This window comes from Lobosporangium transversale (genome assembly GCF_002105155.1).
Source record: "Lobosporangium transversale strain NRRL 3116 chromosome Unknown BCR41scaffold_17, whole genome shotgun sequence".
NCBI classification, from domain to species: domain Eukaryota; kingdom Fungi; phylum Mortierellomycota; class Mortierellomycetes; order Mortierellales; family Mortierellaceae; genus Lobosporangium; species Lobosporangium transversale.
Genome location: NW_019028995.1, coordinates 218,158 through 238,044, shown reverse-complemented (window position 1 = coordinate 238,044; position 19,887 = coordinate 218,158). Strand labels below are relative to the sequence as shown.

Genomic DNA, 19,887 nt, shown 5'->3' with positions numbered 1-19,887 from the left:
ATATTGTTCACATGCACAAAATAATAATAATAATAATAATAATAATAATAATAATAATAATAATAATAATAATAATAATAATAATAATAATAATAATAATAATAATAATAATAATAATAATAATAATAATAATAATAATAATAATAATAATAATAATAATAATAATAATAATAATAACAAAAATGACTGAAAGCATTTAATCAATAGCTCAGAATAGATAAGACCCAGTTTGGAGCCTTTAAACTGGGTCAAAAAGTAAAAAAAGATTGTTAGAAATAATGATGAATCAAGGGCAAATAGCCATGTTGTTACACTGTTGATTTAAATAGCTTAGTTGGTCGCTTTGACCAAAAAAAAATGTGATGTTTACGATGAATTGCATAGCGCCAGATGGGACACAAACTTTTTAGTGCAAAATTTGGTGCACAAGCGTAATTAAATAAAATTCACCGAAGAAAGAGTGCGTGGAACATCAAGGGGAAAAGGGCACAAGCGATGTGCATGATGCAATTGACACTAGGGGCAAATAAGTATATCAGGCATTGAGGTGTGCAAACCACATCATTAAGAAAAGAGGGAGAAATAAAAAAAGGAGGGGGGAAGTAGCTTGTCTCCATGCAGCTGATCTCTATTCCTTTTTTAGACTGTCTGCATGTGGGATGTTACGTAGTAACGGTGATAGCGACGATAACAATGATGGTCATAGAGCCAATAAAAAAAGGTGTAAGACCTACCAAAGACAGACTCGCTGCGAAATGTTTGTTCCTGTGGGTGAATGCAAGGGTGCAGAAGATTGGATTGGGAGCCGAGCAGAACTCACAAGAGCTGGTGAAGTGAATCTGTCTCGAAGGCTATGGTGGTTGTGTAATATGCCAGGTTGTTGGTAAGGGTCAGAGCTATGGATATAAGTGTATGTGCGTAAGTGTGTATGTATGGACGGGATAGGGAAAGTGAACTGTGGAGTCAAGATGGTGAATGAGATTGAATATGAGATTGAATGTGAATGTGAATGTGAATGTGAATGTGTGTGATCAGATTGTGCTTGTTCGATCGAGTCGATAAGAAGGGAAGGAGAAGAGGGAAGGAGGGGAAGAAGGAAGCGTTCACTTTTTCCCTTGTTCGCTTCGGATAGAGATGGATGACAAGTAGTAAGTACTTCCTCTTCTATGAATAACACAAAAAATATTTTTGTTAATTGACCTTCTTTCCTCTCATGGTCTAATATCAATAATGACCTGCATGTAATAAATAATAAAGTATAACATGTATATATCGCCAATTTTATTTGGTCACGATACCTTATATTTTAATCTAAAAACGATGATTGAATTGTTCTGGTGGCATCTCACTACGTGACGGACTTGCAACAATACTCGTAACAAGCGAGCTAATTGGCTGCCAATACACTCGAAAGTATTCAAAAAATATAAGGTATCGCGACCAAATGAAACGGGCTATATATAATAATGCTAAGTTGGGCGCCACGCGGGAAATTGCATTTTTTGATATCCAGTCCAAACGTAATTAAATTTTATTCATCTTTTATTTTTTTGTCCTCCAATCAGATTCATCTCATTCAAATTAAAAAAAACCAGTCCTACATTTAATAACAGTCCTGTGATTTGGTGGCCTTCTCCCCCTATAAATATCTTTGTTTAATTTGAAGAAAATTTTTCTTTCATTGAGTACAGCAATGTGCTCGTTGTTGGTTGTGAGATTCCTAGCGGCATCTCTAGACCAGATCGATGCTCTTCTTACTCGGTATATGATTTGTGTGATTCTTTTTTCTTATATCGAGAGGTAGCCAAGCCTTTCTCACACAAACACCTTTTTTTTTTAAAAAAAATTTTCAAATGGGAAAGGGAGAATGGTAAAGTCAAGTGTGTAGCATAATTGTAATACACATGATTGATTTTACATCGTTTTTTTTTTGTCAATCGATTTTATTTTCCATTTGTAAATGTCCTGCATCCATAAAAACAATATCTCAAAGGCATCCTCCAAACTAAGCACCATTGCTAAGAAGTTATGATCGGCAAATAAATCTGGAAGCAATGCGTTGCAAGGATGCAAAAGCCACACTATGGCCATGCTTCCGATCTTGTTTGGTTTTCAGGGTTATAGAAGTAGCAGCAGCAGAAGAACCAGGGTCGCTGACAGTGACGGAGAGAATATGCTTTTCTTTGCAGAAGAATACATCATCCTCACTTAAGAAACCACTATCCTTGCGGTCATGACGGGTCTTATCGTCTAGCCGTACCTTCATGGGGCGACCTATCACGTAAACAGGGCGGATCATCGACGTATCCCATCGTCTTTTGACATTCCCGTTTTCTTTATCTTCCTCTTCTTCATACGCCTTCATGGCGCCGTAATTTTTATCGACTCCTATAGACGGGTTGTCATCAAGCTCTAAAAAGCAGATCATATCATGGTCATTCTGCTTAGCAGACTCCGTGAAAACTCTTTCCCGCCTCGCCTCTTCTTTGTTATATCCGTCTATTCTTTTGCAAAAGAAAGCCTCAGCCTGATTTCTAAATGGAAAGGAGCATGGGGTCTCACAGTGTGCTTCTGTCTTGAAAGATGGAGAAGCACAGGGTTCCAACAAATTATGTGAGATCATGTCTGGGATTTCACCAAGCTTGAGCTGAATTTCCCAAAGGTTTGAGTAGCTATAGGGACTCGCATCGGGTTCGTCCTCGAGTGTGACATAGGAGCCGTATGAGTTGACCTGAGAGGACAGTGAACGGAAATGAAGACTAGTAGAGCTGCTCCAACTAGGTGCGTTGCCGCCATTGGCATGGAAGTTGACCCAATAGTCTGAGCGCAATTTGTTGTTATTGTCTGAGTGCGTGCATTTGAGAAAGCAAGATGTTTGAGCAAATGTAAAAGTATCAAATGCATAGCAAGAGTTTGATCAGAGCAGAGTGATACCTGGATACATTTTTTTTGTTGTTTTTGTCGTTTCTGTACATAGTTCAATGATGGATGTATGGTTTGTCCTTATCAGTTGAGCCCAGTGAGAGTGGCTGTCGTCAAGAAAAGGGAAGCGACCACTATTATTATTATTATTAATTTTTTTTTTAAAAAAAAAAAAAAAGAAGAGTAGCCTCTTGTAAAGAGTATTTATTGCAAATGTCCAAGTGTTCACTTCTTTTGTACAAAATATCCTTTATGTATGCCTAGAGAAACAAGAGTTGGTACATGTAATGTAGGTTTGTTCTACAGGTTTGCCTGCCCCATCAGTGTGGATGTGGTTTTAAGCATAACATTGCCATTGTATAACTTCTCATTCATGCGCAGAACAAAAAAAAAAAAAAAAAAGCACAACCGCATCAAACACAAGCTCGCCCAAAATGCCTAAATGCACTCCACGCAATTGTCTATGTCTTTGCTTTCGTGTCATTGCATTTTATAGAAGGCTTTTGATGAGGTGTAAGAAAATAAAATGTGGTTCTGCTACCTCAGTTTTTCCTTTCTTTTATTATTGTTTTATTTTTTTTGCAGATAATCCAATTGACCAAGAAAGCGGTGGATTCTAAAACAAGAAGAGATCATCCCTAAACCTCTGTCACTACAGTTGAAGGTCGAATACAAAGAGTTTGGACTGCCCTCCAATCTAGGATACATTGCGCTTTTCTTTACTGCTTTTTTTTCTCCAGTGAAAGTGTGATTCAGGGTTCTTTATCCACTCCAACCTGTCATTTCCTTTTTATCTAGAGTGCATAAATATTCATAGCGCGAAACCACGAGTGGGACTTTTTTTTTTTTACAACGTGTCGTTTTCGCGTGCGCGGAACTGTCGTGTTTGTTGAATCCGCCTACGGATTTCTCATTGGTTGTCACTGAGTGACAATAACCCTTAATAAATCGTCAATGCTTCTTCTGCCTTCTATGAGTTCAGTGCATGGTTTAAAGTATTGTGAGGCAACGACATTAGCTTTCATTCTTCAACTCATCCATCGAGCCATATTAAACATCATATCATGTATGCAGCACAGCAGAGCGCCAGTTTGTTCCTTGGAGGAGAGCGCACCACAGGACAGAACATCAGGGATCAGAATGGTATTGATTATACTTTGAAGCTTTTTTTTTTTTGTTCGAACCAGAGCTGTCGACGAGGAAACATGCTGTAGATACGACGTGATGCCATACATTCAACCCCACTATTGCCTGCCTTATAATGTGCGTTACGACTGACTCTCTAATTTTTTTTTATACAATTACGCGCTCATGTTAGTCCTTGCTACGTCCTCGATTGCCAACATTGTCAAGTCATCTCTTGGACCCGTTGGTCTGGACAAAATGATTGTCAATGAAATTGGAGTAGGGAATTTTTTTTCTTTTTTTCATCCTTTTCTTTAAGTTGAAGAAAGCCGTCAATTGCTAAAAATAGATTCTTTATCTGTTAGGATGTTACTATCACTAATGACGGAGCCACCATCCTCAACATGCTGGAAGTGGAGCACCCTGCAGGGAAGATTCTTGTCGAGTTGGCTCAACAACAGGATAAGGAGGTGGGTGATGGTACCACATCGGTTGTAATCATTGCTGCCGAACTCTTGAAAAGAGCCAATGAGCTTGTCAAGAACAAGATTCACCCCACTACCATCATTACTGGATACAGATTGGCATCAAAGGAGGCATGCAAGTTCATTGCTGATCAAATGTCGATCAAGGTTGAGGCCCTTGGACGCGATTGTCTTGTCAATGCTGCAAAGACTAGTATGTCCAGCAAAATCATTGGGTCGTAAGTCGGAAAAGTTATTTTATTTTATTTTTTTGAAATTCCCAAAGGAAGAAGGGAATGCTGCTGGGAAAATCCGGGTTGCTTGAAGTTTATGATAAGTGGTCTGAAAATGAAGTTTTTTTTTCTTGCTTATTCAACCATGTTCATAACATTAGCCATGATGAATTCTTCTCAAATATGGCTGTGGATGCTATGTTGGCCGTTAAGACGACAAACAGTCGTGGTGAACACAAATATCCTGTTAAGGCTGTCAACGTATTGAAGGCTCATGGAAGGAGTGCAACCGAGTCTATGTTTGTCAAGGGGTATGCCCTCAACTGCACAGTTGCCAGTCAGGCAATGAAAACCAAAGTTACCAATGCCAAGATCGCTTGCTTAGATATCAACCTTCAAAAAGTTCGCATGAACTTGGGAGTACATATTCAAGTAGATGATCCTGATAAGCTTGAGGATATTCGCAAGAGGTAAACAAAAAAAAAAAATCTTCATGCTGGCTTCCAGAACCTGACAAAGAAAAAGATTACAATTAAGGGAAGAAGAATGTTACCAACGATTGCCTTTTTTCTATCTATTTATACTATCAACTGATCAGGGAAAGTGATATTACTACGGAGCGTATCAAAAAGATCCTTGCTACAGGAGCCAATGTTATTTTAACGACAAAGGGGATCGATGACATGTGCTTAAAATTGTTTATTGAGGCTGGCGCCATGGCTGTTCGTCGCTGTAAGAAGGAAGATCTTCGTCGCATTGCCAAAGCTACCGGCGCCACCTTGATCTCAACGCTGGCAAACTTGGAAGGTGAGGAGACATATGATGCTTCCTACCTGGGACATGCAGAGGAGGTTGTTCAGGAGAGGATCTCGGATGATGAGTGCATCTTGATCAAGGGTACCAAGGCTCAGTCGTCCGCATCGATTATTCTCCGTGGTGCAAATGACTTTATGTTGGATGAAATGGAACGCTCGCTACATGATTCGCTCTGCGTTGTAAAAAGGACATTGGAGAGTGGAAGTGTCGTTCCCGGAGGCGGTGCAGTGGAGACTGCATTGAACATTTATCTTGAGAATTTTGCAACTACTCTGGTTAGTAATGTCTGGAGCGAATTTTCTTTGTTTTCATTGACGCACATTCGTAAGCTACACTAAGTGTTTAACACCGTTTTCTTTCGCTGACAATATGCATATAGGGCTCGCGTGAACAACTAGCTATTGCAGAGTTTGCTAGCGCCTTGCTTGTGATCCCCAAGACGTTAGCAGTCAATGCTGCCAAGGATTCCACGGATTTGGTGGCCACACTTCGTGTCTACCATAATGCCTCTCAGAACGATAAGGCGCGCCAGGGCTTGAAGTGGTATGGTCTAGACTTGATTAAGGGAGAGCTCCGTGATAATGTTCATGCTGGGGTTCTTGAGCCAACATTGTCCAAAGTCCGAGCGCTGCGGTCGGCTACAGAGACTGCACTATCCATTCTACGTATTGATGACATGATCACAGTAGCACCTGAGCAAAGAGGAGAGCAGGATGATGGCCATGGACATTAAAAATCATAGACATTTATTACATGGACTTTTTAACGGTAGAAAAAAAAAAAAAAGTGTTTTTCCCCTCTTTGTTATGTATTTTCGACTAAAAGATACCGATTTTTTTTAATGAGATGGTTTAGTACGAAGTGAGCAATAAGACAAAGTGAGAGTTTAGCTATTAATAACGGGGGGGGGGGAAGATGGATACGACCTTGTTATCGGTTTGGTTCATGGATCTGATAATTGAAAGAGATATTGCGAGTGCTATGCCGTTGTTGCTGTGGATCATGTTGTTCCGAACATTAAATTGGAATGATACATTGGTAGAAGGATCATGCAGAACATTGGAGTTATGGCTGGTGTTTCCTGCCTTTTCAAGGGCTGTACTGAACCCGCTTGAGTTGGGTAAATCGCATGTCGTCGTCGGCTAGTTCTGAGCACCACGAGCCGCTCTGATCACTAGCACAGAGACAGCTTATGCCCTGGAGTTTCGTCTGAATAGAGGACATAATTATTAAAATGCTGCTCAAATTGCTTTATTAATACCATAGTCCCTTTGCTTCCCAAAAATATGTGACACCTTTTATTTTTATGTCCTTTACAGTACTATCTAGAGAAGGAGGAGTAAATATATTTGATGTTGCTGTCGTATTGTGCTGACGACCCATGGATGTGTGATAGTATGCAGAAACAAACCGAATAGAAAGGCTACAAAAAAAAAAATTATTATATGGGGCAGTAATAACGGAGACAGCACGATCATAATACTTCGCATAGCTCATTCCGTGCGCTGCTTCTTGGCTGCATGGGGCTCCAGCTCATCCATCTTTTTACGGAGATCCTCATATTCCTTCTTAAGTCTCTCATGTTCCTTACTGAGGCCTTCAAAAGTCGCTTCCGAGACGCTTTTCTCTAAAATGTAACCGTTCATCTCCGCCCTAGTTGCATCCAACAGCTCCTTCTCTGCAGCAAGGCGTTCATTCTCTGCAAGGATCGTTTGAATATACTTGACCGCCTGTCTCAGAATTGAACCCTTATTTTTATCGCAGTTAGGCACTGCCTTGGCGATTTCATTGATGCCCTCGTTAATAGTTTCTCGGCGTCTACGCTCTACTTCCTTGTGGTTATCGCGGCGCATTTTGTGCCATTCATCTGATCCTGGAACAGGCTTGGCAGGCGGTGCTTGCGGACTATAAGTCAAAGATCAACAGATAGGTCATACCACATTAATATAAAGCTTTGTATATAGAAAGCTACACCAAATACGTCGCCATTTCTCCAGCAGTTTGGATCAACTGTATAGCTTACACCGATACTGATGTGATAGGAACGGTAGCCAAGGTGCTTCCAGTATCCACAGCAACACTAGCAATTTGCTGCAGCACTTCATCTTGGTCTACTACTACCTGCGCGGCGGTTTGTTCTGATGCTTGAGTCCGGCCCTCTTGTTGCTGTGCCTGCAATTTCTGCTCCTGTCGATACTGCTCTGCAATGCGCTGAAGTTCTTCGCGTCCGTTTAGTTGTTCTGTGATGGTGGTTGTAGTGGTGGTCCCGCTAGTAGTTGCAGTAGTATTAGCAGTAGTGGTATTCTCATTTACTTCTGTACTAGTAAGGGTAGTAGAGGTTGTTGCGCCAACATCAATGGCAGAGACATTCCCTGAAGACGCTACTCCAGCACCGGTAGTAACTGGCGTTTCTACTGCAGCAGCGAGCGCAGATGCCGCAGCGGCGGCCTTGGCCGCAGCCTCTTCCCTATCGTGCTGGGCAATGGCTGCAGAGAAAGACTCTACAAAAGCCCTGTCATTATCTCCGCTAACACTTGCTATCGAGTCAGTCTTGGTATAATTATAAAAGTGAGATTTTGAATCATGCTTTGCTGCTCTTGAAGGGAGCAACAGTTTTCGATTGTTGATATAGTTAATTTGGGCCCCTACCAGAGTTTTAATTGCTTCTTGAACTTCCTGGTTTGTCGCCATAGCAACTAACGTCTAGTCAGAGACTATTTCAAAGATATATCAGAGGGAAAAGATAAAGTGATTGCTTAATATCTAATTTTTTTTTTTTTTTTTTTTTTGAAGTGTTGCCATTTTCTTTTTCTTTTTTTTTTCTGAGATGTTATTCCATGCTAACGACCAGAAAAAAAAAAAAAAAAAAAAATGAACGAAGCGCGTCATTTCTCCTGTCCATCAAGCAGTTATGTCACTTTGGTTCTTTGGAACAAGACTTACGATGCTGTCTGCCCTTTTAGTTTGCTCTTGTATCCAAAAAGAGAAAAATGGTTATTCCTATTGTCCTATTGTCGAAAGGAAGAGCAAAGAAAGAAGAGAGAATGAAAAAAGCCCCGTGATGTTGCAGTTTCCTCCCGTGACAAAGTATATCTAAGCCACTTCCATTCATCAGCCCGGTGGCACTGCACACACAATTGTAACCATTTTAACAACATTGGTCTATCAACACCCATCAACGGCAGAAAGAACGGCAAATAGCATCAAATTTATTTATAGTCTACTTCTTGTACCGTTGCAACACGTGTCGACCTTCATTTTACTTTAAATTGTTTTGCTATGTTATCTGTTAGGGCCCTGATACTTTAACTATGAGTCTGATAAATCGTTCGGCGCTTGTTCATGGCGTATTGTCGGAGATCCTGAGCCAGAAATCATATAAAAACTCTGTATCAAACCAGGTGCAGACATCATTAAACGCCTTCCGTGACACTATACTCGTTATATTCAGTTCAAGAACTGGATCGGTGCCGTCATATGGTATCCATTGCACACTGGTAACATCTGGATTAGTAGCCTCAAACCCTTGAATGTCTGGTTTGGGATTGGGATCTCCGGTCTTGGCAAATGCTGTGAACCGATCCACAACCTGGCGGGCGAATCGCGCATCATCTCCCTTTTGTGAATGTCCTGGGACAGAAGCACCACTCGCAAACACAGGTTGGATATCACTACCATGACAGACACGACCTGTGTTTACTGAACAATAGGTACAACCAACAAAAGGAAAGTTGCGACCATAATTGAATCGGGCTTTGTATATCTTCTTGTTCTTGGCGATTTGACGGCTGAGATAGCGAAGAGGACAGAAAAAGAAATATTGGGCTCCAGCATAGTTGACCAGATTACGAGCCCCGTCTGGGTCATTGGGGTCAGGTTGAAAGTACTCTGACTTCAAGAGCTTGTCAGCTCGGCTGGTATCAAAGAAGAGGTCCAGAGTCACTGACGCATTCTTTGGATCGATGACTTTGGGGAAGTGATGGGGAATAAACCGACCGACCTCATCCTTAGTACTGCTCCACATGATATTGGCCTTGGTATTGTACTTGCCTGTCTTGACCAGCTGTGAGAACTCTGCGGGGATTAGTTGACCATCAATCGTAGGTCGCTGCACAAGGATTTCAGTAGCCCATTTGTTTTCTGCAAGCATCCTTGAATTGGCAACGATCTGCGCTTTTATGATTTTTTCCATGCTTCTGGAACGAGCACAGTTCAGATCCGTGACACCGCAACCGAGAGCCTCCATGAAGTAGTTAGTGACTCGTGCAGATGTCAAAGGAAGATCAAATGGGATATTGATGGGATCACTTTGGGCGATGATACTCTGATAGAGCCCCCAGGTGGAGGGAGCTGAAAGCAAGGCACGGATACTAGTCGCACCTGAACTCTCACCAAAGACTGTCAGTCGATTGGGATCTCCTCCAAACGATGCAATATTCTTTTTCACCCATTGGAGAGCTAAAATTTGGTCACGAAAAGCTTGGTTACCAGGGATGGATGACCTCGGCCATACATCCTCATTCTCCAAAAAACCAAGTAAACCAAGACGATAGTTGAAGGTGATAACAACAACTCCTCCACGAGAGACCATGTTACCAGGCTCAAATACGGCTGTCGAACCAGAAAAGCTATAATGCCATATAAAAAATGGTTGGTTGTTAGACATCAATACCACTGATTGAGGCAAACTAGCTACAACAGTTATAGTAAGCAAGCAGGATAATAAATGTTTACCTGGTATAACTCCCGCCATGGATATAGAACATCACTGGCAACAAAGGTTCGTTAGGGCCCTTTAAACTAGGAGTATAAACATTCAAATATAGGCAGTCCTCACTTTCTGGGGCTTCGTTTTCGAGATAGCTAATGATTTTAGGGGTAATTCCTGTAGTTTGAGGACAAACACTCTTGTAGCGGATTGCATCCCAAGTTTGCTTGAAGGGAGCTTTGGCGACAGGAGCGGCAAATCGCAGATCTCCGACAGGTGGCTCAGCATAAGGGATTCCCAAGAATCGGAATGCATTCTGGTCACGCCAACCTTGGATGGAACCTATAGGTGTGTTGACCCTGATTTGACGGGAAGTATCTTTTGAAAAGTGCTTACAGCGCTTTACGCTGTTGAAGCAGACCGTGGGTAGTTGTGTAGTGCATGGAATCCAATCAGTTCTCCCTGTGTTTCTATTGACTGCCAAACAGTTGTCCACCACACCGGGCATAGCTGTGTATAGTTCCCAGAAACCACAGTAGTGGATGGAAATACAACGAAGTAAGAATGTATATGAAAGCATATCGCACGATAATACAAAGAACTTTTTCAGCATTGATTTGAATCGTTGATTAGATCTACCATTATAAATCCAGAACTGAGAGAAAGCAGACGCTTCCTTCTGCGCAGGTGCATTCTTCTTCAGCAACGAAACTAGACTGTTGGCACCAACTGTTCCAGGGACGAAAATGTATCCACCTAAATAAATGAAGCAACAAATAAATTAGGCTAAAATGAAAAATAAGCTGCTCGGGTTGCTCTGTAGGGCATGCGTCGTGATAAACGCAGCAGCAGATTTTTTTTATTATTATCATTACCAATCGCCACTTATATAAACATACTATCACCCATAGACGCGCAGGCTTCCATGCCATCATAGTATCCTCTTGGCTTTGAAAGTAATAGGAATGCATGCTTGGCTGTGGAAGAGTCGACATCATTTTCCAGAAGCAGATGGGCCCCACCAATGTCGCTCGCTAGAGGTCCTGCTAAAAACGGAGCATGACCTACGGTTGGTGCTGCAGCATCTGAGACTCGAAAGTGAGATGCTACTAGGCATAGAGCTAAAGTTGCGGATGTTGATCTTAGCATAAACATAATGTTGAAGTTACTGTTGCTCTTGTAGTAATTTATAGCCGCCAGTACAGCGGAAGCAGGGAATGAAAGAAGATTCGTTGGGTGTGCCAAAAGGGAAAAGCTTGGTGCTTTTCGTAACAAATAGGTTTGGGTAAGAGGAAAGAGGGAAAGAAAAAAGAGAAAAAAACTCTTCAAAATAGCAAGACAGGGCTGTCATGAGGGTGCTTTAAAAGACACTAGGAAAAAAATGAGAGAAGAGGTGCCCATAGTACCAAAGGCAGTTATGGGGGCAAGAGATTGACCAAAGCTTGCAGCATAAAGCAGTAAATACAGCAGAAGAAGCCTAAGGCACTGAAGCAGTAGCAACGGGGAAATTATGACAGCTTAAATCACGGATCTATCAGTAACGACAAAAACAGAGTGCTATGTTGGCAAGCGCCCTCTGCAGTAGGTATATTGTAACAACCATTACAATGATATATATAGGGCCTGGATATACAACGTGCGTTTGGAGTATCTGTCGAAGATTAATGTTCATGGGAATGAGGTTACTGCTAGATCCGGTAACGGGGCGATAGCTAAATCTGGTTCTACCCGGATGACTCTGTGATAAACATTGGTATAGACAGTTAACATCGCATCTGGTGTGGCCATGCCTATCTAGAACCAAGACTTTAAAGATACCATTCATGGACTTATGGACCTATGGAAGAGTAGCAGAGTACGTACCATCAGCATACGCCGGATTCTGTGACTTATTTGCGGAAACCCACATTACTCCCAGGAATATATTTATCAATGTATTCGTAGCCGTTACCCGTCTGTAGCTTCATTGCCGGCGTGTTCCGCATGGTCACGCGCCTATTGGGCTCTAGTTCCCCTTCCCTTCACACACTGTAGGATTGTTAGGCTACTGCCCGCCATTGTGCGCCAGCGCCATTCAGCTGTTTATGGCTGCTAGTGCTGGACTAACAAGTTGCAATTGTCTACGGCACCGCTATTGCCTATGAATACATTGATGAATGTACTCCTGGGAGTAATGTGGGTTTCCGCAAATAAGTCACAGAATCCGGCGTATGCTGATGGTACGTACTCTGCTACTCTTCCATAGGTCCATAAGTCCATGAATGGTATCTTTAAAGTCTTGGTTCTAGATAGGCATGGCCACACCAGATGCGATGTTAACTGTCTATACCAATGTTTACCACAGAGTCATCCGAGTAGAACTGGATTTCGGTATCGTCGCGTTGCTAGATCTAGAAGAAGCCTGTATGCCTCTTATTTTCTTTAGTATCAATAATTTTCAATGCTCCAAGAGTATGCTCAATATATCCAGCTCCTATACTTGAACCATCGAAAAGGCCGCCACAGGTGTGCCTACATGCAAAAGGTTCGCGCTGCCGCGCTTTCCTCGCCGGACTTAGTAATCCCTGCTGCCTTTACACTTTCTATTACTGCTGCAGTAACACATGGTGCTCCCTCTGTTGCTCCATTTGCCTTGGTGTTTCAAGCTTCGTTCGTCTCTTTTGCTCACGCAACTGCCTCTTGCATTACAAGCATCTCTCCTGTCATTTATTGCCTAAAGTCTTTTGGAACGCTCTCTTAACAAACCCGTATTACAATTTCGCGGAAGGATATAGTCGCCTCTCTCCCGCAACGCGTCATCCACGCGACCACTCCGTGGCCTTTTTTTTTCTTCCGCTCTCTTATCTCCATTGTTAAAGAGCATCAAGTTCTCTTCCCTATCCTACACAGTAAATCCTCATATACTCCCTCGGTCCACTGCACAAGCGATCCGAAAACACTTACAAGCTTATGATTTTACTCAAACCAACGTCCACAGGTCTAGCTACATGGCTAGCAGCTATTTGTTTTCAGGTTTCGAGTGCTGCACCGACGCCTCCTAGGCCATCACCACCATCCGTAAAATTTGCTCTGCTCCCAAATGCTCCTCTAGCAAGCGATATTGGCGGAGCCCATCTGCTCTTGAAGAATGACGCTGACTCTTCCACAGCCAAGCCTGCATTCTTGTTGCTTTCAAAACCCAGAGGATATCATGGTGGCATGAAAGCCTGCTGGTCCATAGGCGATGGTATGCCTATATGCATGGTTAATAAGCGATGATTATTGGTAATGATCATACATATACCTAACTGTTAATTACTTTACTTATTTAGGTGGATACATCTTCATCCCTGGGACAGCTGGCGCCAACAGCCTAGTCTCATTGTTGAAGAGGAATGCGCCTGCGCAAATGGAAGTGTCTAATTCCTCTCAATTCTGGGTTTACAACGGTAATGTACTGATTAGATCTGGATTAGATCTGGATTAGATCTGAGCAACGATCCAAATCGATACTAAAGAAGTTATTTGGATTTCCACTTTTTCCTTATTTCCCACTCATTCATCTCATTTTCACTGTTGGGAATTGTACACAGCTTTTCCCGGTGTACTGGGAAAATGCTTGGCAGTCAATAAGGAAACTGAGGGAACTGATTGGATTCCATGCGATACACAACTACCCACGGTCTGCTTCAACAGCGTGATGCGTCGTATACGTTTGTTTGATGATGTTTCTCGCCAAATCAAGGTCAACACGCCTGTAGGTCCCATCCAAGGTTGGCATGATCAGAATGCATTCCGGTTCTTGGGAATCCCTTATGCTGAGCCACCTGTCGGAGATCTACGATTTGCCGCCCCTGTCGCCAAAGCTCCCTTCAAGCAAACTTGGGATGCAATCCGCTACAAGAACATTTGCCCCCAAAGCTCAGGGTTCCTCGCTATGATCAAGAGCTACCTTGAAAACGGAGCGGGGGAAAGTGAGGATTGTCTTAATTTGAATGTTTATACTCCTAGTTTAAAGGGCCCTAATGAACCTTTGTTGCCAGTAATGCTTTATATCCATGGAGGGGGATTTATTGAGTAAAGCTTTATCCTGTTTGTTTATTGCTTACTGTAGCCATCGTTAGTAGTTTGCCTCATCTAGTGACATTGGTGTCTAACAACCATCATTTTCTATATGGCATTATAGCTTTTCTGGTTCGGCCATCATATTTGAGCCCGGTAACATGGTCTCTCGTGGAGGAGTCGTTGTTGTTACTATCAACTATCGTCTTGGTTTACTTGGTTTTTTGGAGAATGAGGATGTATGGCCGAGGTCATCCATCCCTGGTAACCAAGCTATCCGCGACCAGATCTTGGCTCTCCAATGGGTGAAAAAGAATATTGCATCGTTTGGAGGAGATCCCAATCGAGTGACAGTCTTTGGTGAGAGTGCAGGTGCGACTAGTATCCGTGCCTTGCTTTCAGCTCCCTCTGCCTGGAAACTCTATCAGGGTATCATCGCCCAAAGTGATCCCATCGACATCCCATTCAATCCCCCCTCATCGGCTGCGGAGAATACCAACTACTTCATGAATGTTCTTGGCTGTAATGCTACAGATATAACCTGCGTCCGTTCCAAACCTACATCTGATATAGTAGAAGCACAGATCGCTACTAATAAGAAGGCGCTTGAAGAGCGCAAATGGAGCACTGAGGCTCTTATCCAGCGTCCTACAGTCGATGGCCAACTGATCCCCGCGGAGTTCTCACAGCTGGTCAAGACAGGCAAATACAACACCAAGGCCAATATCATGTGGAGCACCACCAAGGATGAGGCTGGTCTCTTTATTCCTCGCTACTTTCCTGAACCAGTCCCTCCAGCCAATGCATCATCGGCTTTGGAATGTGTCTTTGAGTCTGACCGAGCTGCCAAGCTCTTGGCCTCAAAGTACTTCCAACTCGACCCCAACGATCCGGATGCAGTTCGTAATCTTTTCACTCGTACTGGAACCCAATATTACTTTTTCTGTCCTCTTCGCTACATTAGTAATCAAATTGCCAAGAACAAGAAGATATACAAATTCCGGTTCAATCGTGGTCGTGATACTCCTTTTGCCACTGCCAGTTATTGTTCATCGAGCACAGGTCGTGTCTGTCATGCTGCAGACATTCAAAGCACGTTTGCGAGTGGTGCTGCATTCCCAGGCTATGTACAAGAAGGAGACGATGCTCGCTTCGCTCGCCAGGTTGTAGATCGATTCACAGCATTTGCTAAGACCGGAGACCCCAATCCCAAATCAGATCTCCAAGGGTTTGAGGCCACTAATCCAGATGTGACTAAAGTGAACTGGATACCATACGACGATACCCACCCGGTCCTTGAACTGAATCTTAAAAGCTCAATGTCGAGGAATTCGGAGAAAAATGTCTGTACCTGGCTTGAAACAGAGTTTTTATTTGATTTCTGGCTCAGAATCTCCGGCAATATGCCATGAATAAGCGTTGAAAGGAATACCAAAGCCATAATCAGGACATTAGGGTGCGAGCAATCCTATTACTAATGAACATTTAATAATCAAGCAAATAAAATAAGGGCTGATGTCAGACACAAAAGTATTGCGAAAAGCACCAGGGAATGAAATGACATATCCGCAGCGGTGGAACAGACCGATGGGAAATGGTCTATCTTATTTGCCAACTTGCGTGTGAATATAAACAATATGGGCATTAGGGTTGCTTCGCCCAACTTTGTAGCTTGTACTTGGAATGTCTTTATTTATTATGACATGATAGGCACAAATCACTCTACTTTGTTTTTCTCACTCTTTCCTTTTTACATATTGGACTGTGGCATTTGAGTTACATTGGAAACACGGAACCATGCGTTGTTCATAACTCCTCTGTAATTCCAAACTGGGAACTCTGGCTGCATATTACCGCTTGAATCGTCTATTGAAGTCAATAAAAAGCGTGATGAAGATGAAGAAAGAGTGATGTTAACATTTTCTTTTGCCTTATTGAGCAACTGTCAGAATACAGGGAGACAACTTGTTTTTTCTTTTCTTGAGCTGGCCTTACACGCACGAACAACGAGCTCCGACGTAGTATGGAGCTTGAGCACTTTCTTCTCCCATAAGGCCCAAGACCAATACATCCCACTGATCTTGTCAGGAGTCTGCTCGAGCTTATCGACTGCTTCCCATGTCTTACCGCCATCAATAGACAGTTCTACTCGATAGATGGCACGTCCACCACCCGCAATGGCGTAACCTTTAATAGTGATGGCTTTTGATGAGCAGATGATTTCCTTGTCCATCGGTGTGCAAATGACACACTGGACATTCATTTCTCCTAATGAAGGCGCCAGGTCCCAGGCGCTGTCCACGTTTGATGCGTCCACCTAAGGAATCAAGAGAGCAAACAACCGAGCAAACAACCGAGCAAACAACCGAGCAAACAACCGAGCAAACAACCGAGCAAACAACCGAGCAAACAACCGAGCAAACAACCGAGCAAACAACCGAGCAAACAACCGAGCAAACAACCGAGCAAACAACCGAGCAAACAACCGAGCAAACAACCGAGCAAACAACCGAGCAAACAACCGAGCAAACAACCGAGCAAATGGAGAAATAGACAAGCGATTGGGGTCGCAAAATAAGTGATATATGATGACGGATTAAGATACAGTTAGAGACAGAGGGCTTATTAAGGATTAACATTAGTCCAGGATTAACATTAGTCCAGGATCGCCTTGAAAGTCATTAAAAAAAGCTTACCCATGGAGGAAGAATCTTATAATCTAGTTTCTACAAAAAAAAAAAAAAAAAAAAAAAAAAAAGAGAGGATAAATCTCTTTTTTTGCTTCTTAACAGTGCATGCCTGATCTATTGAGTTTGTGTGTTGTACCTGAAAGAAGGAATTTGATTCTTGTGGTTGCACAACAATCTTTTGGAGAAACTTGACTGAGCGAGCGCCAATGTAGCCTGGAACGATGACTCGGAGTGGAAATCCATGGTCGCGAGTCAGTGGCTTACCGTTCATCTGCAAAGCAGATTAGCATAAAATAAACCGTAATAAACGTGTTAGCTTACTATGTAAGCGCCTATCAAGTTGAACATCATAAAATTTGTATGTATGACAATTGTATATATTTTACCTCATATGCGAGAATGACGTCTCCTAATGGATCCCTTGTTAAGGAAAAAAAAAAAAAAAAAAAAAAAAAACAAATTAGGAACACTTCCCCCTTCGCTTTGTTAACTTCGTTTCCAATGCGTATCTTCTCAAATGTTTCCATGTCCCACGGAGGACATGGTTGTTTCAATCGACATACATGGCCTTACGTAGGGGGATAGAGCTACCGTAGCAAACATCCTCCTTAACATGGTCGTCTGCTTCAAAGGAGACGTGGTAGTTTCGGATCATCTCATGATGAAGGTCTTCTGGTACACCAGCGACATTCCGAAGGATATCGCACAGACGAGGACCAGCCCAAACAGCCTATTAATGGGTGAGAAGGAAAGATTAGTACGATCTCCACATATTTTATAAGTCGTAGTATTTCCTTTATTCTCTCAGGAATGGCTTTTGTACGTAAATTGTGATACATAAACAATAGTGGGAAGAATCAAAAAGGGAACAAATAACAATAGACAGACGAAAGATGGAAGGGGTGGTCATGCGCCCTGTGGGGAGCAAATAAAATAAGGTTATGTCGTCAGATGGCGAAAAGCAAAAATAAAAAAGTATGACAGTGTGGCAAATGAGGAGCAATTATTAAAATAGCATTGTATTTCTCCACTTCGCTCTTTGTCATATTGTCCAAAGACAATATCTATTCGATTGGGAAATAAAACAGAGGAAGGACCATCAAGGTTAAAAGCTACCTACATTTGATATTGTGCCAGCCTTCCAAATGACTCCTTTGACCTCCTTGACTTGTGCAAGGCCCTCTCGACGATTTCCTGCGCACTGAGCATAGAGAAAAGAAAAAGGAGAAATGGCAGGCAAAATCAGTGATTTCTCTCGCTTGTTTCTTAAAGATGATATACAAGAGATATACGCGAGAGACTTACCTGCAGAGAAGCTGTAATAGTGGCCTTAGGCCACTTGTTCATGATATCATCCATGGTCAAAACTTTCCATTCAACAATATCCATTGGCGCTGCTGTTAGTCCATTTCGATTGCTCTGGTTCTGTCTCTGGACTCCAATGTAAATTCGATGGTCTTGCAGTCGAATGTCCGGGATAGGACCATGATTCCTCTTGAAGAACACATCCGTCGGAGTGATGTGACCAGAGTTGATAAGGAGAGGAAGATGAGGCTCAGCATTGAATGGTTTAGGTGCATGAACCAGGTAGTTAGAGAGGATCCGAGGCGGGTCCTGTGAATAATCCAGATCGCATAGCTCCTTTTTGCAATGCTCTGGAGGCTGGATGTGAATATGCTCTTGTTGGTGTGTTGTGCTGCTGGTGAAATCTGGGCGAAATTCCATGGTGAATTCCAGACCGTGTAACAGACGTGAAACAAAGGACTATTAAACTGTGAGTAGTGATAGAATTAAAGCAATTGAAGTAGCAGTAATACGAGAGTTAATGTGTATACAAGGTAAAGTAAACTGGAGAACGAAATGAAGGAATGTCGAGAATGTTGAGATGAATGAGATGTGGAATGGGAATGTAATAGTTTAGAACCACACACTCAGTCTATTTGCATTTGCATATTTTTATACACATCCGTCCTTTTGCCTTCATCCTTTGCTCTTCAGTCTCAACCCACGCAATGGGCAGAATATTGTATCGCGGACTGCCCTATAAAGTTGGCACAACTTGCCAGCTTGGAGGTCCATGAACTGTCGCGAGTAAAATATAGAAGTAAGAGATGTAAGGATAGTATTAGGATTGTATATTCGTGACTAAGATCTGCGTCAGACATGGTCCAGAAGGTTATTGGCAGAGGTATCAGAGTGGCAGCTCAGAAGCTCGTTTACCTGACTTGGGCGACTGGTAACTGGTTGAATCCGGTCAGGTATCGACACTTATGGATTTGAATGCCTAATCCGTGTCAGAAGATAATCAAGAGCACGTAGCTACTTCCCGACCGTCCAATATCTACTAGAAGCAAGTTGCTAACACAAAATCACTTAACGCTAATGGCACCAAGCTTCGAAAGGCTTTTTGGTGGAGGGATTATTATGTGGATACTAGGCACATTGCATTCTTCACTGACCTAAACCCGCCAGTAAAAAACACAAGGTATCCCTATTGGTGTTTGACATTGACATGGAAACTGACGATGTGATGGGGACCCGGGGAGTAAAGCCCCCAGTCTCCCGCTGATTCTCCCCTATATGCTTTACTTATAGTTATGAAGACTCTTACTTTTTGAATCCTTTCATACCATACGTACGCATGACACAAAGGAGTGGTGATCTTGCTCTTCCTCAATGTACCATTTCAACATAATAAGCGTAGTGGTGTTTCCGCTTTCGAATGAACCCCGATTATTGAGCCGTTGGCTGAACTTTATCTGATTAATGAGATACAACCAATTTCGTCTTTAAGCTAACATTGGTGGACTTGGCTATGCTCTTTCTGGATAATAAAGCCTGTCATCGCCTAGATACAGTAGGATTTAGCATTACAAAGTGCAATTCGT

The 19,887-nt window shown here is 42.4% G+C and overlaps 7 protein-coding genes across 7 annotated transcripts; 2 read left to right on the top strand and 5 right to left on the bottom strand.

Moving 5' to 3' along the window:
- Positions 1-1,945: 1,945 nt before the first annotated feature.
- BCR41DRAFT_352952 (hypothetical protein) lies at positions 1,946-2,847 on the bottom strand. The gene has a single exon (XM_022024046.1). It carries the CDS (start codon positions 2,621-2,623, stop codon positions 2,027-2,029), a length of 597 nt encoding a protein of 198 aa, XP_021881616.1. The 5' UTR covers positions 2,624-2,847; the 3' UTR covers positions 1,946-2,026.
- Positions 2,848-3,931: 1,084 nt separating this feature from the next.
- Positions 3,932-6,379, top strand: BCR41DRAFT_336100 (T-complex protein 1 subunit alpha). The gene is made up of 6 exons (XM_022022018.1): positions 3,932-4,065; positions 4,241-4,326; positions 4,413-4,750; positions 4,906-5,214; positions 5,343-5,835; positions 5,940-6,379. The coding sequence occupies exons 1-6, from the start codon at positions 3,987-3,989 to the stop codon at positions 6,291-6,293; spliced, it is 1,659 nt and encodes a 552-aa protein (XP_021881615.1). The 5' UTR covers positions 3,932-3,986; the 3' UTR covers positions 6,294-6,379.
- Positions 6,380-6,795: 416 nt separating this feature from the next.
- On the bottom strand, positions 6,796-7,668 carry BCR41DRAFT_53163 (hypothetical protein). Its single transcript, XM_022030893.1, has 2 exons — positions 7,584-7,668; positions 6,796-7,465 (listed from the first exon to the last, which is right to left on the bottom strand). Exon 2 carries the CDS (start codon positions 7,411-7,413, stop codon positions 7,054-7,056), a length of 360 nt encoding a protein of 119 aa, XP_021881614.1. The 5' UTR covers positions 7,414-7,465; positions 7,584-7,668; the 3' UTR covers positions 6,796-7,053.
- On the bottom strand, positions 7,241-8,577 carry BCR41DRAFT_53156 (hypothetical protein). The gene is made up of 4 exons (XM_022030892.1): positions 8,504-8,577; positions 8,210-8,274; positions 7,586-8,110; positions 7,241-7,465 (listed from the first exon to the last, which is right to left on the bottom strand). The coding sequence occupies exons 2-4, from the start codon at positions 8,249-8,251 to the stop codon at positions 7,424-7,426; spliced, it is 609 nt and encodes a 202-aa protein (XP_021881613.1). The 5' UTR covers positions 8,252-8,274; positions 8,504-8,577; the 3' UTR covers positions 7,241-7,423.
- A 323-nt stretch (positions 8,578-8,900) lies between these two features.
- BCR41DRAFT_395958 (Carboxylesterase family-domain-containing protein) lies at positions 8,901-11,423 on the bottom strand (the record flags this gene model as incomplete). The annotated part of the gene is made up of 4 exons (XM_022028767.1): positions 8,901-10,188; positions 10,295-10,778; positions 10,908-11,024; positions 11,168-11,423. The coding sequence occupies 4 exons, from the start codon at positions 11,421-11,423 to the stop codon at positions 8,901-8,903; spliced, it is 2,145 nt and encodes a 714-aa protein (XP_021881612.1).
- Positions 11,424-14,184: 2,761 nt separating this feature from the next.
- On the top strand, positions 14,185-15,721 carry BCR41DRAFT_305303 (Carboxylesterase; the record flags this gene model as incomplete). The annotated part of the gene is made up of 2 exons (XM_022020784.1): positions 14,185-14,324; positions 14,434-15,721. 2 exons carry the CDS (start codon positions 14,185-14,187, stop codon positions 15,719-15,721), a joined length of 1,428 nt encoding a protein of 475 aa, XP_021881611.1.
- A 308-nt stretch (positions 15,722-16,029) lies between these two features.
- On the bottom strand, positions 16,030-18,895 carry BCR41DRAFT_421865 (Oxidoreductase, molybdopterin-binding domain-containing protein). The gene is made up of 8 exons (XM_022030085.1): positions 18,305-18,895; positions 18,120-18,200; positions 17,563-17,729; positions 17,386-17,419; positions 17,136-17,270; positions 17,006-17,035; positions 16,305-16,626; positions 16,030-16,175 (listed from the first exon to the last, which is right to left on the bottom strand). The coding sequence occupies exons 1-8, from the start codon at positions 18,722-18,724 to the stop codon at positions 16,060-16,062; spliced, it is 1,305 nt and encodes a 434-aa protein (XP_021881610.1). The 5' UTR covers positions 18,725-18,895; the 3' UTR covers positions 16,030-16,059.
- Between the last annotated feature and the right edge of the window lie 992 nt (positions 18,896-19,887).